Genomic DNA, 27,274 nt, shown 5'->3' on the forward strand with positions numbered 1-27,274 from the left:
AATTTTAGCCTTTACATAAATTTCACCCCCACCAAAATAATGGTACCGCCCGCGGGAGATGAATGATGAATGAATACTAATGAGCAACATGGCGGAAGTAGCCTCGAGGTAAAAAAACAAAATAGTTTCAGGAAGTTTTTGGGACCGAATTTGCGGAACTCTTAACCCTTCCGGAAAGATGTCACAGGGTTTACCGGGTCAGCTCACTAACGAAGAGCAGCTCTGGCTGCTGACGGAGGTGAAAGAAAATCGTATGACGCAAGATGAGGCCGTAGAGTACGCTAGAGAGAGGGGGGCCCAAGCAAGACTAGAAGCTCAACAGGTACAAGGGACGTCTCAGGTCGGTACAACGGGTTTTTACATTCAGGGAAAAGTTTTGGTAGTCTGTCAATGAAGCCATACATCAATAACAGCAACTTAGAAGAACCTCAGATTGTAAAGATTCAGTACAAGAGGTGCATTCCATCTGAAGATATGCTGAGCAGGGCTCGAAATTCTTTTTGCATAATTTGATGTGCACCTAACTACCTAACTTAAAAATCTAGGTGCACAGAAAACAATTGGTGCACAACACTGATTACAAACCTTACTGACTGTCTTCAGAGCTTGAATGTAAAATTTTATTGCTATTAGTTCAAATACAGTAGAAGCAGTTTAATAATAATTTGCACACTTCATTTGCCAGCACAAATTATTTTCTGCAATTATCCAGCTGCACCACACCCCATGGGATTTGGGGATTCCGTGCAATTACCAAAAGTGTGTGGTAATCCGTTGTGCAACTAACTGGCTTCTATTGAAGCTCTACTTAACAAAAATATAAGTTTTATTGTTGGTATTATGTCACTGAAATCAAGGCTCAAATGTGCAGTATGCTAGTGCACAAATTTGTATATATAAGTTATAAAAATAACCCTCCACAAATATCTAGGTACTGTACACTGGTGCACTAAAACTCCAATTTTTTGGTGCACAAATGAGTGTAGCCAGTCGGTATTTTAAACCCAGCTAGCTTCAATTTAGTAAATCCACTCAGTTAATTACTGCCATGAGATACTGTAAAGTTCGTGGGGATTTAATTTCGCGGTAGAGGGAAAAATGACTTTTCGCTGTGGTTTTAATTTCGCGGTAACACCATAGACTGCAGTCTAATACCATAATAGAAAAATGTTCGCACTGGTTTTAAGTTCCCGGCGAAGTGGTCACCCGCGAAAACCGCGAACATTAATCCACCACGAACATTTCTGCATTTACAGTATCCTTTGTAATCATTTACTGTAGTTTTCCAAGTTTTGCATCTTTCCATTTGATTTTCTACTATGAAACAGGGAGCTAGAATACAAGTTTTAATCTAGCATTGAAGCTTACAGTCTCAGGCAAGGGGGTTATATATTAGGATAACCTCCTTGGTCTAAGCCATCTGGCTTTATGCAGTGACCTTTTCTGTTCACAACAAAGTAGTAAATTCTTCAAGTTGTTTGTCCCACTTACCACACATGGTGTGCGCAGTTACAGCCCTCACCCATATAAGGGAAAGTTCAGCAAACCTAATTCAACAGTACCGTTACTCTGTATGTTACACATAAACTCTAAAACAACCTTTAAACTGGGCAACTGATTATGGGGGTGGTGTGGGGTGTGGGTGGCTCAATGCCCTGGGGAAAAGGAGATCATTTTATGTGATACCGTTATTTTGTAATCTTTTGCCAGTTTTGGTCTAATAGGCTTAAAATTAAAGTTCAACCAAGGACGTCCTTACTTTAACTTTTCAGTTTGTCATAAACAGTATTTACAGCACAGTATTTACAGTTCTTACTACTAGTCTTTACTAATTAAGACCAATACTGGCAATAGATCAAGAGTGTCCCATAAGATTATCATGGTTTCGTAGTGGGGAGAAAAGGAAGCGTTCGCGATGATTTTAAGTTCTTGATAGTGCTACACAGTGTAAGTATAGTGCTAAACTCAATGTTCATTTGTGTAATAAGACTTTTATTAGCTGTTTATGAGCTTTATATGACATATTTATGACAGAACTTGAATTATCATTTTTAGTCATGACCATTTCAGAAGCAGTTTTTAAAGTTTTGTTCAACGGTATCTAGTACTTAACTTATCCAGACTCAACATTCTAAAAGGGAAAAGTCCAAGGTTGACATATTTGTAACTCTTTGGTCCATTTGTTTGTGTCCTGAGATTGTTTGATTGTTTGTCCCTGAAGTATGTTGAAGATAACCTTAGACTTATTTTTAGAGTGTCACTCTAAAGAAATAAGTCTTTTACTGTCTTTAGTATGGAACATTAAGTTTCAACCACCTGTGAAAAAATGGACAATTCAAATTTTCTGAAGCAAAAATAATTTCAAAAGGAATTAACTTAAACTTATCTTCCAGATTAAAATGGCTAAATTTACAACAGAAGTGCGTGGAGAAATCAAGAAAATGTGTTACGGTTAAGCTTGAAAAAATTAGGGTCGGTAGGTTGGGATTTTCTTTTTTTTCTTGTAATTTTTTTAGGCTGGCCAAAACTCTAGTGAGACATATTACAAAACAGATGAAGAAAGTAAACTTAAATGCATGAGGACACTTGTCTTTCAATGTCAGACTCTAATGTTGTTAATAGATACATTCATCCTTCATTAGATAGGACAAGCAGTTTTTTTACTTCAATAGGAAGCAGGCTGAATAAAAATTCTAACTGGAAGGTATGTGACTCCACTGTCCAACCCAAAAAAGTCTAGGGTAGGCAGGTTTATCTAGGGTTGGTAGGGAAACAGGAAACATAACATTGTTTTCCTAGGCCTTATATTATAAGCTGCACAATAAAATTAAGGTATTTATCACATTCAAAAAGCAGGCTACAATCTACCTTACAAGGCACAAGAACTTGGCATGGTATAAACCATTAAAATACCAGGAACCATAAACAATATAGCGTTACACATAGAGCGAGCTAAACATTAAGCTAGAACTAAATGGTTCCTGGTACTACTAAATGGTTCCAGCTGAGAGAAAAGCCAACAACCATGGAATTTGACTGGTCCTGTGCCAAACATTTGGCTGTATAAAGGGCACTGCAGGAAGTCATCTGCTCCCACCAAGTTCAAGTTCTTGGTTCTGTGGTGCATATTTGTGTCAGGCTTACCATGTTTATCAGTGATTTACAATGAAACATTTCCTTCTTCTAGAGATAGCATATTTCCTCATTAGCCACACCAATTTGATTTGTTGCTTCTCGGATTTTTTTCAGAAAAAATTGGACAGGCAGGTGGAAAAAAAGTTTTTTTGCAAAATATCTGGGATGGAGAGATTGATGGGTTATGCAACATAATAATGTGACTCTTTTGTAATGTCCAAGCAGACGTACCGGGGCAAAGACAGTATCAAAAGTGGTAAACTGTTTAGAACTTTGGGTCCCACAAGCTAAGTACCACTCAAAAATCATGACCAATATTAGCATGTCCACAACATGAGACATACTATATAGTATGCATCAAAACCAGAAGTTCCACTGCAACACCTTAAAGAGCTGTTAAGGGCCCAATATCTAATCATTTTGAGGTGTCATAAAGACCTACCCACATTTTAAATATTAAATTGAATTATATATAATCCATCTAGGCATTATTGACTAATTCTTGTAGTTGCAGAAGGACAGACACAGGAATGCTGCCCGAAACCTTCTACTAAGTTCTAGCTACTGTCAGGCTTTTAGCTCGGATTTTATAATAGGGAGTCCAAACTTATTGGTGTGTCGCGGTAAGTGGCTATTGTAGGGGGGTCCGGGGGCATCCACCTTCCATTGTGCAGAGTTTTTTAAATGATTTTAAGTTAAAATGGTGCATTCTTAGGTATCCCAAGAGGCAAAAATACTGTTACAGAGGTCACAGTAGAAGACTTTGACCACAGATGACCTGGTAGCATCCCTGGTCAATCAGAATTTCATGCTTGTTAGAGAATTTTCTCCCCAGTATAGGGCGTCCAGGGGCATCAAATTTCTTGTTATTCTAAGAAAAGTGCGTCCAGATGACGCGTTGACGCATGCCTGGCTAAAAGCCTGGCTACTGTAAATGCAGAAATGTTTGTGGTGGTTTTATGTCGTGGTTTTTGCAGTGGCCACTTCACCACAAACTTAAAGCCACCACTTACATTTTTCCATTATAGTTTTAGACTACAGCCTATTACGCTACCGCGAACTTAAAACCCACTGGGAAAACATTTTTTCTGCTAACGCGAAATAAATCCCCGCGAAATTAAATGCATTAACAGTAATTGATAGCGAATGCATTGTAGCAAGCCATTCTAAATTTGATGTTGTCACTGACCAACTTGCCCTTCTACCTTGTACAGGAAATGTCTAAGCAGAAGAAGAAAGGCGGATTCTTCAAGAAGCACAGCTTCACTGCTGGGTTTGCAAAGCTACCCACAGCTGGCAGGGCTGGCAAGATGTTTCGAAAGGACAGCAAAGGTCTGGAGGATCAGATGTCAAAGGGCGAAGGTCAGATGCCAGAGGTCGGTAAGAATGCTGGTCTTGTGGAGGACCTGATGAAGAAGGAGGGGATATCTGCAGAAGATGTGCAGAGGGAGTCGCTGGCATTCAGTAGTATGGTGGGTGGAAAACGTACTTTAGGCCACACCAATTTAATTTCTTGGTTCACCGATTTTTTTCATAAAGAATCTGGAGCGAGAGGGCGAAATAGAAATAAAAATGAAAATTGTAAAATGATTGGGGTAACGGTAAGGGCTAATCCAAAACATAAAGAATAAAAAGTTTTCAGCTTGAAAAAGGTACAAAAACACTATTACTGTACAGTAACAGCACCTGTTCGTTCAAAATTACAAAAGTAGTGTCAGTTTTTGACGACGCCTCAGGGGAGTCGTCAAGTGGTATATATTGCGTTCAGTCTGCAAAAATTCTAGGAATTGCACAGGCATTTTTCTAAGAATGCTAGTACTACACAGTATGCTGGGTATGCAAGTCCCCCCCCCCCCTAAATCTGTTCCAGATGTATCTCTGGTATGCAATGATGGAATGTAGGTCACACTGTCTCCCTGGAGGAATTTGTCCTTTGAAACTAGTGGTAAGACAGGGAAACTCTGCACAATGGATCACGTTGTCTTGGTTGTTATGTTATGTTATGAAGGATACATTTTCTTTTCGTCGTCATGGCAATAATACATTTTTATTGCCAGTCTTGTTATGTTTGTCCCATTCTTCATGAATGAAAAATACTGTATAACTGCAATAATAATACCCACATATTAAGGAGCTTATAATGTAAAGGCCAATTTGCTACACCAGAAAGTTGGTGAATAGTTTCATTAATGGTGAAAATTTGCTGAGTGGTAATTTTATTTTTATTTCTTTTTCCAAAAAATTGGAGCGAGCGAATCCGTGAACCAAGAAATTAAATTGGTGTGGCCTTATACCTGAGTTGTTTACTTTTACCTTAGCTTGCACTTACAATATAGTCTGGGTACCATCCGGGTTGTAGTTCGCTCCTATGTTCGCTTCTGCTACCCGTCTGGAGACTTGCACATTTAAACCTTTTGGTAGTTTAATGAACGAATTAAGGAATGGGTTCTAGACCGCTCGTTTGATGACAACAGGCCCTCCCTCAAGCGGACGGAGGGCGTTTCACGGGTTGGAATGCCTGTTCGAACAAGCGCTTGAACCTATTCCTTAATTCGCTCATGTGTAGGGACCAATCAGTGGCCTCGTTTAAAAGTTGGACGATTCCAGACATTTATGTGGTCAAGGATCCCAGACAGAACAGCAGAGAAGTGACAGTATATAGTGTATAATGAATGTCAGAACGAGAAGCAACAGTTACTGTATAGTGCTGGAGCCAACTACTTTCCGGATGGTACCCAGGCTACTTACAATATTCCGACAACCAAAACTAGAGTAGAGGATGATATTTGTGTTGGGCACTGTAGTTAAAATCCTTGAAGTCAACCATAGATTGTTCTTTCAAGATTCTGACATCCAAAACTAGCCGATGGTATTGTTGTTGTACAGTAACTGTAGTTGGAGAAACCTGGAAATTAAATTGCCCCTGGGGTAAGTCACAAATGACTTTCAAGTGGAATATGCCATTGAAAATGGAAAAAGTGTCACTGCATAGTTATCTTTCAGATTTGTCCAAGGGATTGTCTAAGATGCATTTCATTCTGTCTGTCCCCCTAGGAGGTGAAAGAGGGAGATGCAGCAAGATCCCTTATTGGTAATCTAGTCAAGGTAAGGTACTGGCATCATCCACTGGGAAACACACTCCTAGGCCAGCTTCACTCCTCTGGCAGCTTTTGATACTATCTTATGCTACCAAGCATCTGCTTCAAGATTATCAAAAAGGTATTTAGGTTATGTCTAAGAAATGATGGGACAAAATTTTATTAGAATACTATCAAAAACCTTGGAATTATGCCTGTCTCACAGCTTCTCACAAAATGCCACCAGTGTCTACTAAAGAAAATCTAGAATTATAAGACCCAAACAAAGCTTAGCAGTTTGGTTTATAAGGCCAATAAAAGTGAAGAAATGATGCAAATTTTTGGAACATGAGATAATTATACCATTACTTTTCCAGTTTTTCCAACAAATATAAATAGGTTCAAACATGTTGAAACTTTCATTTTTAATTGTTTGAACAATTTAGCACTCTAGTGACTGAAATATTCTTTTACTTAAAATAGTTCAAACTTATGACAAATATTGTTTAAAATCCCTCTTGCCAACTCAGAATGGACTCTACAAAATGTATTTTTCATTTTTTGCTTAAGATAGTACATGTAGTGTATCATTGGAAGTTTATGAGTCCACCTTTAAACAGAGGTTCATAACAAGGTGTGATAATTCTTCTATACCATCTCCCGTCCCCCTAGCGCGGCCGGATGACCATCCAGGACGCCATGCAGTATGCTCAGGACCACGGTCTGGCTGAGGCAGAGAGGACAGAGAAGGAGAACATCGCGGAGGCCAGCAGTGCCTTCCAGCAGCGCAAGGTCTACAACTTCACTGTGTACAAGTTCTTCAAACATCGCACCAGCCAGAGGAGGATCCTACAGGTGGGTAGTTGTACTGTCACAGGTTTCCTTCAGTTTTTGGCGATGCCTCAGGGGTGAGCCTAATAGTATAGTATGCGTACGTTTGCCAAGAATTCCCAGAATTGGACAGGCATGTGAAGAATTTAGAGTCCGTGCATGCGTAGTTGCATCATGCTAGTCTGCATTTTTCCATTCGAACAGAATTCCCAAGTAGCCCATAGGGTGAAAGTGATACTCCAGCAAGATTAGTAGAGAACATCTGGATATGTCGGCTCGTTAGCAGCCAGAGGTTAGAGGTCACAGAGTAATCTATTAACCCATGGTAGTTTGGGGGAATTGGGTTGCTCCCACAAAAACACTGCTCACTCAATAAGTTAGCAAGTTGTGTTTGTTGTTGAATGTGATATCAAGGACACGGCCAGTGGCCACACATAGGAGACCTGGGTTCAAATCTCCTGACATGCTCCGTTGATATTATGCCCTTGGGAAAGGTACTCAGCCAAGAAGAATTCTCCGTATCGGCAATGTTGGGGTCGTGTGGCATAACGGCAGGGTGTTTGGCCCGGAACCCTGAGGTCCCGGGTTCAAATCCGCAACTATGTCACCGATCTTGTGCCCTTCACACGAATTTCAAACTAGTGAAAATGAGTACCTTACTGTGGTTAAGGACATCATTCGGATAGGATGTTAAATGGAGGCCCTGTTTTAGAGGATAGTCATACGTGTTGTACCTTGAGCATGTAAAAGAACCCACCACACTTTTTGAAAAGAGTTCTAATTTTCCTAGCGCGAGTCGATCAAATGAATCTGTCCTGATATGCAGCTTGTTATGTAACCCAGTGTGTTACAACATAAGGTAGTTGCCGTAGCCTGGGTACTATCCTATTTCTACCCTAGGGCATTGAGTGTAAGGAGCCCCGGTAGAAATAGGGTGGTACCAAAGCTATTTTTACTGGGTATACAATACAAACTAAAAGTAAAAGTTCAGTGGATTGTACTGCAGTTCCCTTATTAAATGTTATTTGGAATCAGATTTTGTGATTTTAAAAGATTGTTTGTGTTTTTATGTGTCTCTCTTGTCCAGATTGACTTTGATATCAAAGTGCTGCGTAACATCCAGAGAGGCAATGTGAACAACACTTTCCAGTTTGAGCAAGTCACAGGGTCAGAGAGTGCGGTAAGGGAGTTACACAACTTCGTCAGTCTCTTTTTTTTTAAAGTTTGATAATTTCAACATGATACACTACAGTAGCTTTAATAGTGTAAAAGTGGGGTTCAAGCGCTGCCAAACTGACCACGCCAACAGCTCTGAGCTTTTGGCGTTGTGGTTTGCACACTGGATTTGTGATCTGGTTGCACGGGTTTGGTGCTGGTTTCTTTTAGTACAATTTTATACAACTTCTTTAGAAATTTCAAAGATTGAATAGTTGCTTTCTGACAAAGATAGATGAATAATAGGTCCAATGATGTAATTTATTTGCAATTTAAAGGTAAGGCTGTCATTTTCCATTATGATTTAAAATCTATTCTGAAAAAAAGGACCTGTTATTTTAGAATACATCTACTTTATCAAGCTGCTTCATATAAGATATATAATATGAATACAAATTTTATATGAGCAAACCTTAGACCTATACATATGATTACAATAGCAATTTGTCTTGTGATGACTGGTACAAGTTTCAAAAAAGAAATGATTTTTTCTTAATTTTCAGGAAGGGTTGAGGTTCTTCATTTACTTTGAGGACTACCATGAGTATGAGCTGAATGCAGACAACTTGGAGGAGAAGAACAAGGTAAGTCAATGCCAAGTTCATTTCTTGTAAAGATAATTTTTAGGAGACCTTCTTTGAAAAAAGGCCTTATGTTCAGTCTCACTTCAATACAATGTAAAAGAGTCATTAAGACCATGTTTATTCTATTATATCATATATGGATGACATCCTCTGGGAACCTCCAAAAAAGTTTCCCTCCAAAAAGTTAAGTGGACTTGACGTTGGCATTTTAGGATATTGGTATTCATTTTCATATACATGTATGTCCTTGCATTTTATGGCAGGAAGATATCTTGAATATATGCTTGAATATAAAGAAACTTTTTGTCCCTAACAAGAACTTTTCCTTAAGCTCTTGTCTTCAACTAGAACTTTTAAAAGGTCTTCTTTGCATCATTTGGGAATTTTAGGTTTTTCAACCTCCTTGGTCAAACTTCTCTAGCCTCAGTATCTAGCTTTTATAGAAAATATTAGCAGAGACAACAGAAGATACTCAGGAGCTAGCTAAAACTTTTCAAGCTTAAAAAAAGTTTGTTTGAGGAATGATTTTTCACAAAAAGCACAATCACTGCTAATTTCAGCAGCCAGACAATCTGTTAGGAACACACAAGAGACAAGAGAACAATAGAGGCAAGACAAAGCACCCAATACTACCCCCTGCATCTCTGCACTCCAAATGTGTCAGTGGACAGAGCCCTTCTCTAAACAATTGGGCAATTAGGCTCATTTGCATAAAAATGGCGCCGTTTCCCTTTATGCTAATCAGTTCCACTTGGTCTTGTGTAGTCCAATCTGGGATGTCTTTGTTCATAGCAGAAAATGTGTCTTGTCTGTGTGTGTTATACAGTCAGTGAAGGAATGCATCCAGTACAGTAGACATGGCTGCTTCATTCTTTCGACATAGGACCATGAGGTAGTCCAAACCTCATTGGTCAGATAGTTTGATACGCCAAGATGCAGACTCTAGCGTACAGTTCTTTCAAGAACGTTGTGGAAACGCACGGTGAGATATCTCCCTGTCGGGATGCGGACAGGGCGTGTAGCTGTGACGAGAGCCATTTCGTTCTGGGAACCGTCTTTCTTGTCATTCTCCTACAGATCCTACGGCTGCTGAACATCATAGTGGAACAGAACAAGTGTGAAAAGGAAGGAGGTAAGGGACTGTACGATATTTATCAGGGGGGGAGGGCTGGTGCATTAGGGGGGGAGGGCCATGTTAAATTTTTTTGAGGTGGGGGGAGGGCCATGTTAATTTTTTTTGCGATAGGGGGGAGGGCCATGTTATTTTTTTGGAAAGAATTGTTTATACTATTTTTTGTTTTGATATCTTGACATGGCCCTAAAACTGATAAAATAAGCCTTCTTAATAGCCTAAAATGCAAGAGCTTCCGGGGGGCTTCGCCCCCCTAGGTCCCCTAAAGTGGCGCTGCCCTGGACCAGCGTTCCCGCCATCGCGCCAGGCATACATCATTCCGCCTACGGACTTATTTTTTTCTGGAAAGACGCACTCGGCTCGGCTGAGTTTCCCCAAATATTTAAGTTACAAAAGCGGTGCGCGGTAAATATGTGAAGAATCCAAAACTATACACTTTAGTTTTTATTTACAACATTTCTTTTGTTTCAAAAGGACAAAATTTGCGGCAGAAAAGGGGCCGCAATATTGTTGTCAAGCGTCGATCGACAGCACATGGCGCGGCACGCCCCCCTCCCCAGACGGACTGTCGATCGCACGCACGTTGGGACGTCTTTTGGCTACTCCTTCAAGGCTAAACCGGCACTGATCACTGCCAAAGACGCAACTGATCACCCTCCTTCGTATAATGTATAACGTTCTTGGTCTACTCTACCCTATATCAAAAGAAATCCAGCGGTGAGCCAAAGATTTCACGCCGAAAACGGGGTTACCTGAGGTCGCACGAAACAAACGCACGCTCCTGGAAAATGACGGCGCGGCCTTGTAAAACCCGACCGATTCGATAAATGATAAATTTGAGTAAAATCATCGGGCAAAATAGAAAAAAAGAAAGTAGAAAAATCACAAGGTATGATGGTGCCGTCATTTTATCCTCTGGAAAAACTAATTTGATGCGGGAGGGCGCAACATCGATCGCACGAGGTAACTGTTAGGCATTTTTTATTCAATGCCGGAAAAAAATTGGCAGGATTTTTCCATGGGCTGACGAACTCACTGGCTAGAGCCCTGTTTGGAAGCATCAAAAACCAAAAATTTTCATATAGACATGACTGGACAAGTAATACCCGGGCCAGATCACGGACTGCTGATTCCCCGAGCTTATAGTAAGTTATAACGTATTTTGGGGGAGAGGGCAGACGTCGATTACTAAAAAACGGGAGTAAAAAAGGCAACCGGCATCCAATCTCGAGGGCATAATTTTCCTCTCAAATTGCAGGAAATTCTGTTTTAGAGGGTCTGAAAATCCAAATTTTCCCGGGGGAGCATGCCCCCGGACCCCTGCCCCGACGCTGTGAAAAAATCCTGGCAAGAACACTGGCGCCCTTGTGCCCTGACGTCGATTAAGATTATTTTATCGGTTGTTTTTCTACCCGTTTGATTTTGCCTGTCGGGGGGGAGGGCCTTGTTGATTTTTTTTTAGGTGGAGGGGGAGGGTCACGTTAAATTTTTTTGAGATGGGGGGGAGGGCCATCAAAATTTTTTTTGATCAGACTTCCAATGCACCAGCCCTCCCCCCCCAATAAATATCGTACGGTCCCAAAGGAGAGAATACTTAGATGTGTGTTAGCCTCCTTTGCAGACTTCTAGGTGTGCCAGCGTTTATTTTTCTTTGTGCCTATGCGTACGAAAACAATCTCCCCTGCATTGGAGAATCCGTCCCATATCTTCCAAATAAATGCCAGCACTCCTGAAAGTTTGCAAAGGAGGCTTTGTGTTTGCTTACTTTTTAGCTTGCTTCTGTTTGTGCTCTCTCAGATTTGGGATGAAAGCTGATTTGCCACTAGATGGCCATATACATGATAAACACAATTTAGTTTGTCATATTTGTCATATATCCTAACAAAAATTCTAGTTTACCTTCTGTATGATATGGGCAGTATTTGATGCTAAGGAAAAACATTTTCCATCTTACGGTGAGGACATTCTCAATTATGTATTTTCCTATCGAGGAAAACATTTCTGCATGATTGTCAATGTGGTATGACTTTGTATAACTCATGAGTTTTTTTATTATTAACTGCCTCTGAAGATTTAAATTGTTCACATTTACCTGAGAACATGATACTAGTCAAAACTCACAAACATCTGCCAATTGCAATTAGGCACAATGTTTTCCTCCAAAGGATTTCCATGACACTGTGTGTATTGTTATTGTTGTAAGGTATTATTTGAAATCAATTGCCCAATGAATAAATCAGTGGTAAAAATACTAGATGAAAAAAGAGTACGGAATGGATGGTAACAGTTTGTCTTTCCCGCTACAGAAACATTCCAGCCAGTGAAGACATTACCACGAGCCCAGGCCATTATCAAGGAGGGGGAGTTGGAGAAAAGGGCGGGAACAGCACTACTGAGGAACCAGTGGAACAGGTACAAGAAAAACACCAAATAATACAATCTTCACATGAAAGGTCTGGGAAATTCATATTTTCCCAGAACTTTGAAAGTTCATAGAGTGGAATTTGTTATTACCAAGCATAGTGACATCTTTGTTGGACCGTTTTAAAGAGCATTTGCAAATAGATGTGCAAACGTTAGGTGTGACAGGTCGTTCGGTGTAATATAACCAGCTGCTGCCGCGTCCCGTGCTTGCAAAGCTGATGTGTTACGCCGAAAGATGGTTATACCAGCTATGTAGATACAGATACAGATGCCGATACATCTGTGTTCAACTTGGTAGAAGCCATTCTGGAGCAAAAGTTGAACTGTAATTTCCAACACACACAAAAAAATTGGACATACCCAAATTTTCTACTGATCAACCTCATTCTTTGTCATAGAATGAAATATGCATTAATGCACATTTTACATTACAATGCTTTTACAAGCTGCAAAAATTCTTGCAACAGGATTGTAACATGGTAAAAGTAATACACGCCTTCTAAACATGATCTCACCTGCAGTTTCTGTCACACCTGGCCAGGTAAGAGATTAAGTTCTTAGCAAATAAGTTTATCTATTAGACAAACTGGGGAGTATATTTGTGCCAAGGCTTATCATTTTACCTAAGGCCACAGTAAGTAAATTTTATGGATGACATCCTCTGCAGACTGCCAAAATAGTGAGATAGGGCGGAAAAAAAAACAAGATGGGTAAAAAAAAACAAGATGGCTAAATTTTCAAAATAGACACCATAAATGTTGTAAGAAGAGTTTAAGTGACAAAATATGGTAGTATTGAAGACAAATCATTCATTCCTGTATTAAAGAAGTGAACTAGTGTATTGAAAAGTGACACTAGTGTGGTAGACTGGTATCACTTACCAAGTTGGCAACTTCACTCATGACTTCCATAGTGGTGCCACTTTTCCAACTATCCAGCTGGTTTCACTTCTATAACTACAGTCATGGCTACTTCGCTAATGTTACTTCTACAAGTACAATCATTAGGCTCTAACACAACATACTTTCCCATTTTGGTACTTTCTTGTCATGTTGACCATCTCCGAAGAAGAAAAAAATTCTTGTTTTTTTTTCTGAAATTAGGCAAAAATTAGCGTGCGGATGTCATCCAGAAAATTTACATGCTGTGGCCTAAACGGGGGCATAGAAATCGCTTGGTTACCTGGGAGTAACGTTTACAATTTCTATCTTAAGTGACTGGACCTTAACATAAAGGTTGTTATTTCTTCAAACCAGTATACAACATAGTTTATCACTCGATGTACTACTAGCCCGACTGCGAGTATAATTGCCTGAAAACCGGAGAGCAATCCAATCCGCGGTAGGGTTGGGACTGAGGGTGATACAGAATACACCGTGTTGAATCTCATATTTGTTATACCCACACAACACACATTTCAATGCGCTAGCACCAAAAGATGAACAAATTTGGTGTCCTCAAACAAAAATTTTAGCAACGTCAATTCCAACATCTGAATCTGTTATCCTAATTTTCAAGAGCTATGCATGCATCACACACAAAGTGCCTTACAAGTATGTAATGGATGTCCATGTAATACTGTAATGGACTAGTATTCCAGCCTAGGTAAGTTACTAAATGCTGATAAGTGTTTGTGTTGGTACCTTGAATAGAGTGTTTGCTATTGCTGAACATATTTACTAGCTGTTGTTTCCCTGTAGGAGATGGATACGGATTCGACAGGGGGAGCTGTCATACTACAAACTAGCAGAGGAGACACAGGTACGGACAAAAGAGGAAATTTCTGGTCTGAAGACATTTGTCTTTTGTTATAATTCTTTTTTCTAAAGTGGAGAAGAGGGGTACCATGTCCCTATGCTCTAACCATAGGCTACTTTCAACCAGGGGAGTATTATCTGAGTAAAAGCTACCTGCTCATGAAAGAACTTTTAAGCATTGCACAACGAATGCAGTCGAAAATGAAACCCATTTCATCTGTGAATGTCCCTGATTCGATGTTGAAAGGAACACACTGTTTGAAAGAGTGTCCGAAATCACACCAAACTTTTCATTTTTTTTAAACACACAAAAGACTCACCTTCTGCTATGATCATCGAATCAATCTATCATAGAAAATGTGGGACATTTCATTTTCAACCGTTTTCAAAGAAGAAGTCAAACCCTGCAATAGTAATGTAGGTTTTAAAATCACACTTGATATTCTGTATGTACATACAATCAGTTAATCTTGTATGTTAGAATTTAGATTATTCACTCGTTTTCAATCACTCCATGTATTTGATTTTGTTCACTTGCAATTAGCCCCATGGGCATGAATTTGCAATAAAACATCACATTATCAAGATTGTCTGACAAGCATGAAATTTAGATTGACCAGGGATGCTTTTAGGTCTCGGTCTTCTACTGTGACCTGTCTAACAGTAATTACTCCCTGAGGCCATGCCAAGTGATTTCCTTGGTTGTCGGATTTTTAAAGATAAAAATGTAGCAAGCAGAGATCATAAAATCATAGGGCAGGGAAGAAAACTTGAATGTGACTGTTTTCAGTCCATAAAACTGAGTGCACCAAGGCTTAAACGTGATCCTCTGGCTTTGTTTTTGTGATGGTTTTTACAGTTGAGGATATTTTTTGATATTTTTTTTCTAAATCCGAGAACCAACGAATTGAATTGGTATGGCCTGAAGAAGCCCTATGATACCCAATTAAATCAGAATTCTATCAAACTCTGCAACATGGAAGGGAGGACCCAAACCACCCCCTTGCTCTATCACTCCGCTCACTTTAATATGTGTCCCCATCACACGAGTGCATTTTATTCTTCTTCTCTTGTCACATGGCCAACTTCCCCCTCACTCTCTCCAGTGTTTCTCTGCATCTCCCATATGGAATGCCGTCTGACATCCTCCTAACGCCCGGTCCCCAACGGCATTAGCCTATGGGGCCCTGCTATCTCATGCCCTATCAGTGGTTATTATGATTGTCGCCACAAACCAGCTGTCAACCAATCAAAGAATAGGCTTTTCTTGGGCTTTTTGTTGTCGCAAGCTGTCCCGCAAAGGCTACTGGGAAGCTATCCGAGCCAATCATGTTACGTATTACATGGCTCCATCCTCCTACGCCCAATCCCCAACGGCTGACTGCCCATATAAGGGCAAGCTCATTAATATTTATAAGTAGGGCGCTCCCTAACTGGTCTGAGTGCACAAGATAGCAGAGGTAAACACAAGTCGTTTTGACACGACTGTGGTCCCTCTGCGTAGGAGAATGCCGTCTGATGACTTTCCTTCTCTCTGAGCCCCTCTGGGTCCTACCATTCCATTAACTAGTGGGGGGGGTTCCACTTAACATGCAACACTTTATATGATTGTCATGCTTCTTTTTTCACAATGTTTTTCTTGCTGTTTGCCAGACTGCCCTGAACATCATCCACCTAAACGATGAGAGTGTGTCCATCACCCCCGAGGGAGACTATGGCTTCTGTATCAGCACCAACAAGGAACATTTCTCGTAAGTATTACAGGAATGATGTATAATGGGAAAGTTTGTGGGACTTTTATTTCACGGTAGGGAAAAAAATGGAGTGTTTGCTGTGGTTGAAACAAACAGCAGACAGAGGACACAGAAAAAAATTTTGTGCTGGTACAGGGCTCTAGCCAGCGTCCGTTTTTCCGTCAATTGACGGAAATTTGCTGTGTGTGACGGAAAAATTTTAAAATCAATCCGTCAACCTTGACAGATTAAAGAATCTGATGAAAGCTCTTTGGTGGAAGCTACAGGCGGCTTGGGGACGCCGTCCTTGGCCGTAAAAGCCACACACTGTTTGTTTTGCTACTATTATGATTGTTGACAATGTGTGTCGGTGCCCTTTCGCATACGATAATCTCATTAAAACCCGTTTTTCAAGGTCTCAGTTCAGTCTCTCTAAATCCTGGAATAGTGTGCTCGCGATAATGGAAATTGGCTGACTGAAAAAAAATTTGGGCTGGCTAGAGCCCTGTGCTGGTATTAAGTTCACGGTAAAGAAGTTACCACAAAATAAAACTGTGAACATAAAACCTCCTCAAACATTTCCCCTTTCATAGTAGTGTTCTGGTATGATATACTTTTAATATCATTTGAATGCAGTGCAGCCAGAAATATCATGTTTATTTCGAGAAGAGATTTTACAAGCAGTATCATTTCACCACTGTGGTTTGGTGTGAATACAGCACATTCCATTACTGATACATTTACAAAACTTCTCTTCAATATCTCCACATTTTAATTTCTAGTGTTTTTAGTGATGCCTTTTCAAACTATGAAATTGTGTTAAATCTTTAAACAGTCTTTAAAACTTGGCATGCTAGATAGCTTTGTTTTGCTTCTTTATTTGTATTGTATATCTGGTAAACTGCCTCATGGCATAACATAACATAACAAGTCTTTACCCAAACCTCTAGTACCCAAGCCCTACCATTACTTTGACTGACAAGTCCTACACTGACTGACATGCAGTGAGGATGATGATGATGATGATGATGATGATTACCCTGCACTGACGCCACATTCATTGCTTTAAATTCTTCCTGGTGATTTTCAGGTTCAGAGTACCCAACCCAAACCAGAAGGCCGGCGCCGACGTCCAGGCGATACGGGACGAGTGGTTCAAGGTGCTCTCGCGAGCGTCGCAGGATTACCGTCGCTCGGCGGCCCACGTGTATGACCACATCCTCACGGACGATTTCTTCAACCAGGCCACCTCCACCACCACTGTGCACCATCTGACTGAGGAGGTGGGGGGGCTGGTCAAGAAGTTACAAGTGGTAAGATGAGATTGTGGACTATTCCATTTGAAAAGTTCAGGGGTGATTGGGAAAATTTGAAAAATTTGAAAATGTGCCTTATTAGTTTTGGCCTCTATTCTCCATTTTTTTCGATTAAGAAACTCACCGCTGATTTGTGGCAAGTCACAGACAAATCTTTGGGGCTGAAATGGAAAATGGAAAAACTCAGAGCACTGCCTTATCAGCCAATCTTGAACACATTTTGAACCAGATAACTTCAAATCTATGGCATTTTTGTCTCTTTTTCCCAGTAACTTTGCATAGATCAAGGACTTCAATGTCCTTGCTTCAATTATTTTATAAAAGTACTAGTATTCCCCGTGCACTCACTGGTATTTTCTCTTGAAACTTGTAAGTTGCCTACCACAAGTGACAAATTATATCACTCAGAAGCAGAGTAGAAGCAATGTTGCTCAATTAAACAATCATTAAATATCAATATTCATTCACCTTTTTCCCTACTGTTATATTGACTTACTTCTGGAAGCAACCATAAAAAGGTAACAGTGCCGATAATTTTCTTCGCCTTTCGTCTGCAATTGATTCATCAAGTCACAGCTCCTTCTTATTGTGATACTTAAGGCTGCTGTTTGTTTGTGATACTGTAGGAACTAGAACAACTACAGTCCGTCCTCACCATACTGGATGCACAGGAGGCGACTGCACAAGTGAGTATACTAACTTGTTTGAGTTGTATCCCACTACCCCGCTGCTTGGCTATTTAGATCAAATTTGGTGGATCCATGGGCCAGATTTTGATCCTAGGGTTGGCCCTAGATCAGACATGTTGTAAGGCCAAGGGAAAAAATGTGTTTCCTGTTTCAGTCCTGAAAAAAATTAAGGTCTGTAAGTATGGTTTATCTATTTTTCTCATAATGTTTTAGGCTGGCCAAAACTTTTTTTATTGCAATAGAGTTGAACAAGAAAGCTGAAATGCATGAGGACACTTGTCGTTCAATCTCAAACTTTGATTTTATGCATAATTGATACATTTATCCTTCATTAGATAGGACCAGCAGTGTTTTTACTTCAAAAGGAAGAAGGCTGAACAAAAATTCTAACTTGAAACTATGTGAAACCACTGCCCCCCTCCCAAGTCTAGGGTCAGCAGGTTTTTCTAGGGTAGGTAGGGAAACATAACATTTTCCCCCTAAGCCTAAGGGATTGCATTCATCATTTTGGAAGGTCCCTGTCCTTAGGATGTTAAGACATGATCCACTGTTCACTGTGCTTGTCGAAAAGAGCTATAATAATGAATTCCTCCAGTATAATGAACCTGTCAATACTGTCTTCTTTGTCACGCCCTCTCTGTGAGTTAACTCAGTAATTCTATCTCTTCTGTGAGCTAATTCAAAATAGTGTAAAACTATTTAGAAATCAATTCTACTTTTTTGTATTACAGATGACGAAGCTGAAAGAGATTGCCAGCAGTCTGGACAACCAGCTACGGGACAGCGGACTCCCTGGATCCCTGACAGACGTCAGTCAGAAAAGTTCCACCCTTAGAGACAGCTCGGACACCTCGGACAGTCTGAAGAGACAGGACTCCACGGATTCCTCGGAAGGCGAGTACATGGACATGAAAAGCCCAGGAATTCTTCAAAAACGTGAGAGCGGATCTTTTGCAGTTATCAGCGGAGAAGACATACAGAAAGAAGATCAGGAAACCATCACAGAAGAAGAGGAAACAAACGGAGAGAAGAACATTTCCGACATGTATTCTAAGGTCAACAAGGAACAGTCTGTGGTTCCCCCTCCTCTACCGATAAAGAGAAAGAAAAGTTTTGAAGGCCTAATAGATGGGGATAAGAAGGATGAGGATGCAGCTGTGGAGGAGAACGGAGGCGGAGACACGAAGGCAGAAGAACAGCAGGACCAAACTGACTCTTCAGATGCCAAAGCAGACATTACAACCAATGGAAAACTGCCGATAGATTCAGCATCCCTACCCCTACCCCCACACCTAGTCCCCTCTGGTCTCCATACACCCCCATCCGGACCCCCCACCCCTCCTCCCTCACCGTTCCTGGCCAGGGGGAAGTGCGAGTCCCCCCCTCCCATCGGTGGAGGGGGCCCCCCTACTCCGCCTTCCTCGCCCTTCAAGACAGAAGATATGCATGACGAGATTTCGATGGACTCGGTGAAAGAACGGTTGGACTTGTCTGTTGAGATGGACAAAACTGATGGCGCAGACAACACAGAGAATACCTCGCCAGAGATACAGGAGGCCAGTCCTGTCTCCCCACCCACCAGTCCAGCCTCCCCACCCCCTCCCACCAGTCCTGTCTCCCCACCCCCACCCATCAGTCCTGTCTCCCCACCCCCTCCCCCACCCCCACTCCCAACAAGCCCCATCCCAGCAGCACCGCCTCTACCTGTTTTCAACAGGGGGTCAAGGGTCAAACTAAGGCCCTTCCACTGGACCAAAATTCCCACTAATATGGTAAGATGTTTACTTTATGATTGCATAGTTTAAGCTCAGAGTCTTATTAAGTGACAACATTAGGGAAAAAGTTCATCGCTTATAATGAAAGTTTGATAACAATGGCATTTCTTACTTTGTATATATAAAACCACAATAGACCACAGTCTATCCTAGCAACATGTTTTGAAATTGTATTTTTGGAAAGGTATTTCAGAAACTATTCTACCGATATGTCGAAGATTTGTTGCGCAGCATTTTCCGTCTCTTTTTAAAAAAAATACATGGTTTAACTGTTTTGGAAGTCCTTATATTTCCCATCCAGGACAATTTAAAATTTTTCTGTTAATAGCCGCTTGAACCTTATACATGTACCTGTATCCAAACCTAAACCAAGTACAATACAACAGGTGATAGATATAACAGGGCTCGAAATACCACCTGCATATGCAGGTTAGTGCAGGTAAAATTGGACCTGTATAGGTATTTCTAGTGTCTACCTGCACCTAACCTGCACTGGTCCATGTATTGTGTTTTATACATACATGTCCTATCATGTTGATGTATGTGAATTATTAGCTGCATTGACTGTTACGACCTATTAGATAAACAAGAAAACATAGCAATGGTTCCTGAACAATTTTAGTATGATCCATACTTCCTAAATTCAGGGTGGTGCAGGTAGAGTTTGTCTGGTGCAGGTGATTTTCAATGTTACCTGCACCTGTGCAGGTATGCAGAAAAAAGTATTTCAAGCCCTGTATAAGGAAAATATTCACTTAAGGAGATTTAGTTAGCCAAGGTTGCTTACTTCATCACTTTGTATGTATTTTGTTTCAGTTGTCAAAGACTATCTGGAAGCAGGCCCAGGACAGGAGTGCAGACATCAGTGTTGAGGTGTTGGAGAAAAACTTTGCACTCACCGACAGGGATTCACCAGACTCAGGTAGAATTCAACATGAAATGATGAGATCTATAGGCTTAAGCTTAAGGGAGAAAATGCTGCATTTCCTGAGTTTCAGTCCTGAAAAAGTTAGGGTAGGGAATCGCTTTTACTATTCATTTTTTGCCGGTGCGTAGCACCGGCTATGAGACGGGAGAAGTGGTTGTATGGATGCATGGATGCATGGATCGGTCACTTTAACCAAATAGCCCTTCTATACGTGCTATTGCGTAATCGCGCCAGCGTGGCCGAGCGGTCTACAGCACGGTATCTATCTTCCGTAGATCGTAGGTTCGAACCCCACTTGCTAAATTTTTTTTTCTTTGTTAGACAAATCTCATGTAGTGTTTTTTAATAGAAGAAAGACCAATTCAGTAATTCGATGTTTAAAAACTCTTTTTTCGTGTGATTTTGTTTAACATCCTGGAGGCTTTTTCCAAAATACGCACCGGCCAGCTTTTTTCAGAAGCTTTCTTGTTTGGTAGATTTAAACCAAAGTGGCCAAACAGATAACTTTAAGCAAATGAATCTAAAGATGTCAGTGAGACCAAAAATTGTCAGACAAGAGGCACAGTTTTTTTCTTAGGCCTTACAACTTACGTCTTATAATGGCTGTAGAATGACTCAACATCATGAAAAATTGCTTTCCAAGTATGACTGCAAAAGTTTTGCCAAAAAAAATTCTATTTGCTTGGATTTCAAATTTGCTTTTCTGAATTTCTGATGAAATTTCTACTTTATTTTGATTGTTTTTCTAAGCGGCCACTGCTGTGGTTCAAGAACTTACTTTACTGTTCCTTAACCTATTGATTCCTTAGCTCCTGTCAAGGTTAAGAAGAAGGCAAAGCTCCTCCTGGACTCCAAGATGGCGCATAACCTGGCCATCTTCCTGACTGGGTTCAAGGTTGGGCCTGGGGAGTTCACCAACAAACTGCTCATCATCGGAGAAGAGGAGGGAGGACTCACCATGGAACAGATTAATACACTCAGGAGGTGAGGAGGGATGCTAGATTAGGGATCTCAACCGCACAGTTGAATATAGGGGGACCCGATGATGTGATTTGGAGCCCATATGCTGTGATTTGTAGCCCCTACGCTGTGATTTTTGTTCCCTATGCTCTGATTTGTATACCCTATGCTGTGATTTACATCCCCTATTCTGTGTATCCCTTATCCTGTGATTTCTGTTCCCTATGCTGTGATTTGTGGCCCCTACACTGTGATTTGTGTTCCCTACGCTGTGATTTGTATCCCTTATCCTGTGATTTCTGTTCCCTATGCTGTGATGTGTGTCCCCTATGCTGTGATTTGTGTCCCGTATGCTATGATTTGTAACCCCTATGCTGTGATTTGTATCCCCTATGCTGTCATTTGTGTCCCCTACGCTGTGATTTACATCCCCTATGCTGTGATTTGTATCCCTATGCTGTGATTTGTATCCCCTATGCCGTGATTTGTATCCCCTACACTGTGTTGTAGGCCCCCATGCTGTGTTTCAACCAGCATAGGAGGTTTTTCTGTTGTTTTGTTACAAAGGTAATAAATGTTGGCTTAGTTTACTGGTATTTCATTTTGGCCCTCAAAATGTAGTAAATAGTACTAGTGTTTCTGAGGGTTACAAATTTTATATTTTCAGGGGAGAATTTCCCCAGACCCCCCTACAATGTTCATGCCTGTGCTGCTTGCCTCTGTGGCTTGCTGTGCCAAAAATGCCCCATGTATGCTGTGAAAAAATCCTGATGAGAACACTGAGATTATAATAGCAGCCCAGACTTTCCTCTCTGTCTCAGTTTTCAATGTCAATGTTTCTATTAGCATTTTTCTTAAAAATCCAAGAACCAACAAATAAGATTGATGTGGTTGAAATTAAGATTCCTTTAAAAGAATTCCTAGATCTGAACCCCAGTAAGACATCTCTCATTGACGTCCACTCTCTTCCCCTCCCCAGATTCCTGCCCACATCAGAAGAGCAGGAGCTGTTCCGGTCGTACCAGGGGGAGCGTTCGGAGCTGGAGTCCACCGACAGGTTCATGCTGGAGATGTGCAGTGTACCCATGGTGGAGATAAGGCTGGACCTGCTGATGGTGATGGCAGAACTACCTGAACAGATACAGGACCTCACACCGGTCAGTAGCATGTTGGTACCTCAGGGAAAGAGGTTCAACTGTTTGTGCATGTGTTAGTTCAACGTTTAGCTCAAGATTTGTATAATAAGCTTTAGATGGATTTGAATGAATTGTGGTATGCGTATTGAAGTCCGATTACAGTAGAAGCCATTTGCACACCTCATTTGCCAGCATAATTAACTGGCTTCTACTGTATTATCAGTATTTCAACATACTCTCTCTTCCTTCCTGGATGTTTTTTTGCATGATGGTTTTGGCCAGTTCCAATGACAGTGACACGTGGCCGTAACACTAGTATTAAGACATAAAAATTCTGCCTAGTGCTGCTGACTGACAGACTCTTATCATCTCTCCTAGACCATCCACACGACCTTGGGTGCGTGTCAGGAGCTGGTACAGCAGAAGCACTTCCACCAGGTACTGGAGTACATCCTGGCAGTGGGCAACCGGATCAACATGGGCACCACCAGGGGAGCGGCTCGGGGATTCCGTCTGGCTTCTCTAAACAAGGTATGCAGTACTCCAGTTATCTTAGTGTGAACTCCAGGGCTGTCTCCAGCTTTAGAGTCTTTTCCATCCTATACTCATTGTTTGGGAGCCCAGAGTTATAGAAGTCGATATTCCCGTATACCCATGGCAAGTGAACATTCGGGTGGGAATTCAAAAGGACCTTACTGTATCTATATCTCCTTTACACGAGTTGGAATGAGCCAAAATGCTGTCAGACTATAACTGTTCTTTGTCTATTCCTGGGTATATGTAGTGCATTCTAGACATTCTCACTGCATTCCAGATATCCTTTTTGGCCACATTCTGGCAGGATTTGAAGTGGCTTGCCATTTCCGTTCTCCATCGAAGAAGATCAGAATGTTTCATGTAATGTTGGAATGCTGTAGATTGCGGCCACACTGCAGAAAGAATACACTTTGAATGCCTTTTGATATTTCTCCTCTTCAAATGCACCTCGAAAGTTCTGAGCATGACAAGAACATTTGGGATGGCCCCAAGAATGGGCAGAAATATCCAGAACGCAGTGAGATTTTCTAGAATGCAATAAGAATACCCGAGAATATACAAATAATACTCATTCTGTCAGAATTCATTCTGATTACCCCTCTCGTGTGAAGGGGCCTTCAAGCATTTACAGTTAGCTCAACTAGGTGCCACTTACAATAGAGCAAGAAAAATATGAAACAATGTGTTCTCCTGCAGTTGTCAGAAACCTACAGCAGTGACAGGTCGTCCAGCCTGCTACAGTTTGTAGTGGAACAGATCAAACAGAAGGAGCCCCAACTACTGGACGTGTCTGCTGACATGAGCTGTGTTCAGAGGGCCGCGGGAGGTAAGCTTGTACATACATTTCTTAAAGTTCTCATTGTAATCATTTCAATGATGAGTTCCTTCCACTACTATTGTTTGTTCCTCTCATAATTGTGCTAAACAAATTTTTTTTTGACCCACTGTGTATACACTCAGTCAAACCTGTATTAGCGGCCACCTTTGCACAGTGACCACCTGGCCATTGCGGTCACTTTTTCTCAGTCCCTTGGTTTTTTCCCATTGACCTAAGCATTAAGAAATAGTCTGTAGTGGCCACCTATCCAGCACGGCCACGGCCACACGGCCACGGCATATTGCGGCCATACATACGAGGATTTGGAGTTCCCAACAGGGTCATTTTGGTGTATTTACCAACATTGTGCATGGAAATATCAATCATTTTTGGTAGATGTGACTTGGGCAGGGTCAGTTGAATTTTAAGACGATGGAGACAATGTTACTTGGTGAGAAAGATTAGTGGGTACTGAAATCATGTGCTTTATTGCACGTGGTCAATTGATCAGCATTTCCTCTATAGTGGCCACCTGTCTACAGTGGCCACATTTGCCCAGTCCCCGCTATAGACAGGTTTGACTGTATGTGTGATTGAAGTTGTTTTGGAGATAAGAGAGCAATTCCTATGGATCTCACTCGCTAGCAAAAACCTTCAAAAACAAACTCCAAACATTGACTTTTTGCGGTAGTTTTAAGTTCGCGGTAGCACCAGGTGCAGTTACTGCCATGGAAATATGTTCGCAGTGGTTTTAAGTTTGCAGTGAAGCGGCCATTACAATAACCGCGAACATCAAACTTCAGCGAAAGTTTCTGCATTTACAGTATTGTCCAGTTACCAAGGCTGGCTCGTAATGATAGCCTCTGGCTAGTTGGTTAGCCCTGACTGTATTACTTTTTATACAGCCAAATTTGGCCAACAATTTCCTTGCAGATAATAGATGTTTATGATATATATCGATATGTAATAACTGAAACTGTCACGTTTATTTTTCTGACAGCTTCAGTGAAAGGCTTGATGGCAGAAATGGAAGGTGGGTATATCACTTTTGTTGCCTATAGAATATTCATATTTTGGTCATTTGAATTTAAGGAAGTTTAGTGCAGTTTAGATCCTTGATACTAGTAATCAAGATCTGTTTTGTTTCCCTCAGTGATGACCAAGGACCTACTGAAGGCTAAGAAACATGTGTCATACATGAAGAAGAAGAAGAACTCTCCGTCCAAGAGAGACTTGGAGTTCTGTAAAGAAGTTGAGGTGAGGCTTATGAATTTCTTCCTAACAGCTTTTCATTACTCTTGCTATTAGATACCAATTAGTGACTATGTAGTTACTATGTAGGATACTTGGTTCGGCATGTACATAATGTAGTGTGCATAGTGACTGAGAAGTTATTAGTTTGAATCCCGTCATGCTATTGGTAAGGGTTACAGTCCTGAGGACAACAACTGTTTATTGTACATGTTAAAAAAGCGAAGGGAATTTCAGGGTACAATGAACCTGTAAATATTGTACATAGTGTCTGTCTTCTCTGTCAAGACCCGTGGAAGAATAGCTCAACTGTACATTCGAGCTAAACTGGTTCGAGATCACTTTCACGTACCAAATACATACATTTGAAGTTGATGGTACATGTATGTAATGCGTTTTCACCTCTCTGGATTGTTATTTATGATTTATTTTGTGCTGTTTTCAGGACAAGATTTCATTACATGAAAAGGAAGTGAATGCACTGCAGAAACAATGTTCTACCATGAGGGACACTTTCAACAAAGTTCTGGTGAGTATTCAGGGTTTTTTTTTAATTGTATATATGATACGATAGGTGAAAATTACACAAGAGAGACAGTTTTATCATATCTTAAAGTTAACATATCGATTTTTGTCAGTCACAGAGGTCGGAATGGGCAATTTGTTTCCGTCTCCAGCTGCAAAATTCCATCGAAGGATGGAGGGACGGATGCTGGCTACAACCCTAATTTTTGTATGTATTCCCCTAGGGCCTGTATGGGGAGCTGCCTGGTACAGACTCCCAGGAGGTGTTCTCTGCAGTGTCGGAGTTCCTGGCCAGTTTTGACATCGCCAGGGACAGGCTGAGAGAGGAGGAGGAGAAGAGGACCGACCCCAGGAAGAAGCTGGGCGCCATCATGCAGGGGTCCCTCGCTGGGGCTGCTGTCAAGTTGGTAAGGCTCAACCCATGTTGATACTTGGGTTACTGTGAAACATTTACCTCCATGAAAAATAGAGGTATTGTTTTTGGTGTCTGTCTATGTTTGGTGTTTTTGGATTTGTTTTGTCTTGAGAAGGCTTAGATGGATTGTGATGGTATTTGTCATGTTGGCAGGTCTTGAGGTTCTGGGCCTCTTGGCAGTTTTCCTTGGTACTGCAGCAGACCTCCTGGTGTTTGCATCTTATATGCTACACACGCTGTGGAGTTGTCAATCATTTGATAGTCATCACGACTCTGACTTTATGACTGTTGTATCCAGTATTTGATTATACTGCTGCTGGGATCCCTGACACAGGGGACGGCAGCAGTCATCATACATGTATTAATTTTACTGCAATCATCTAGCTGCACATTTTTATATTATCTTAGAATGTCTAGTACTGGTCAAGAGTAGACAGTTTTCAAATTAATGATTCTCAGATAACAATGCAGGACTTGTGTATTCTTAGCTCTTCTCTTTTCATCCTATTAGAGAAAGTATTTCTTTCTGTGGTCTTCTTGGTTGCATATTAATTTATTGTGTGCTAACAAAGTTTGTTTTGACCGTAGCGCTCCCCTACCTCGGACCACAGCGCCATGCTGACCTCCCTGAGGGACACCCTGCCTGCCATGCCTAGTCCTGACCAGGACAACAGTCAAGGCCAGTGGGCACAGAGTAAGGAGTTTTCATTATAACCTTTGCCAAAGAAGTTATGTTTTCATTGTGTGTGTGTTGTTTTTTTTCAATTGCTTGAGAAGCTGTAACACAGATGGATCTTTATGACATTTGGCTCGCAGTCGGGAAAATGGAAGTAAGGTTCGATAATGGGCCTCCTGGTGGCTTTCTCTGGTACTGCAGTGGATCTTCCCAATTGTGTTGTGAACATTCTAAAATTTGGGACTTTTTAGTTACTGTGGTAGATTTGCATTTATATTTTTTTATACTTGAGGAATCATATCAGTATGAGTAGCCAGTGAAGGTTTAAGCACTCGATTAAAGGAACGAACAAGGCGAACCT

At 41.1% G+C, this 27,274-nt stretch overlaps 1 protein-coding gene across 1 annotated transcript in view; it reads left to right on the forward strand.

Moving 5' to 3' along the window:
* Nucleotides 1-68: 68 nt before the first annotated feature.
* Nucleotides 69-27,274, forward strand: part of LOC118417624 (formin-like protein 18) — a 28,231-nt gene continuing 1,025 nt past the window's right edge. Inside the window, exons 1-23 of the mRNA XM_035823235.1 lie at nucleotides 69-340; nucleotides 4,350-4,607; nucleotides 6,190-6,240; nucleotides 6,885-7,067; nucleotides 8,131-8,223; nucleotides 8,762-8,842; nucleotides 9,920-9,974; nucleotides 12,281-12,386; nucleotides 14,099-14,159; nucleotides 15,809-15,906; nucleotides 16,979-17,201; nucleotides 17,831-17,890; nucleotides 18,625-19,665; nucleotides 20,485-20,590; nucleotides 21,406-21,580; nucleotides 22,536-22,713; nucleotides 23,071-23,223; nucleotides 23,926-24,055; nucleotides 25,047-25,079; nucleotides 25,200-25,303; nucleotides 25,743-25,826; nucleotides 26,047-26,229; nucleotides 26,826-26,931. Of these exons, the coding sequence (XP_035679128.1) occupies nucleotides 179-340; nucleotides 4,350-4,607; nucleotides 6,190-6,240; nucleotides 6,885-7,067; nucleotides 8,131-8,223; nucleotides 8,762-8,842; nucleotides 9,920-9,974; nucleotides 12,281-12,386; nucleotides 14,099-14,159; nucleotides 15,809-15,906; nucleotides 16,979-17,201; nucleotides 17,831-17,890; nucleotides 18,625-19,665; nucleotides 20,485-20,590; nucleotides 21,406-21,580; nucleotides 22,536-22,713; nucleotides 23,071-23,223; nucleotides 23,926-24,055; nucleotides 25,047-25,079; nucleotides 25,200-25,303; nucleotides 25,743-25,826; nucleotides 26,047-26,229; nucleotides 26,826-26,931 (3,724 nt within the window). The 5' untranslated portion in view covers nucleotides 69-178. The remainder of the gene's footprint in view (nucleotides 341-4,349; nucleotides 4,608-6,189; nucleotides 6,241-6,884; nucleotides 7,068-8,130; nucleotides 8,224-8,761; nucleotides 8,843-9,919; nucleotides 9,975-12,280; nucleotides 12,387-14,098; nucleotides 14,160-15,808; nucleotides 15,907-16,978; nucleotides 17,202-17,830; nucleotides 17,891-18,624; nucleotides 19,666-20,484; nucleotides 20,591-21,405; nucleotides 21,581-22,535; nucleotides 22,714-23,070; nucleotides 23,224-23,925; nucleotides 24,056-25,046; nucleotides 25,080-25,199; nucleotides 25,304-25,742; nucleotides 25,827-26,046; nucleotides 26,230-26,825; nucleotides 26,932-27,274) is intronic.

Source organism: Branchiostoma floridae, chromosome 6 (genome assembly GCF_000003815.2).
Source record: "Branchiostoma floridae strain S238N-H82 chromosome 6, Bfl_VNyyK, whole genome shotgun sequence".
NCBI classification, from domain to species: domain Eukaryota; kingdom Metazoa; phylum Chordata; class Leptocardii; order Amphioxiformes; family Branchiostomatidae; genus Branchiostoma; species Branchiostoma floridae.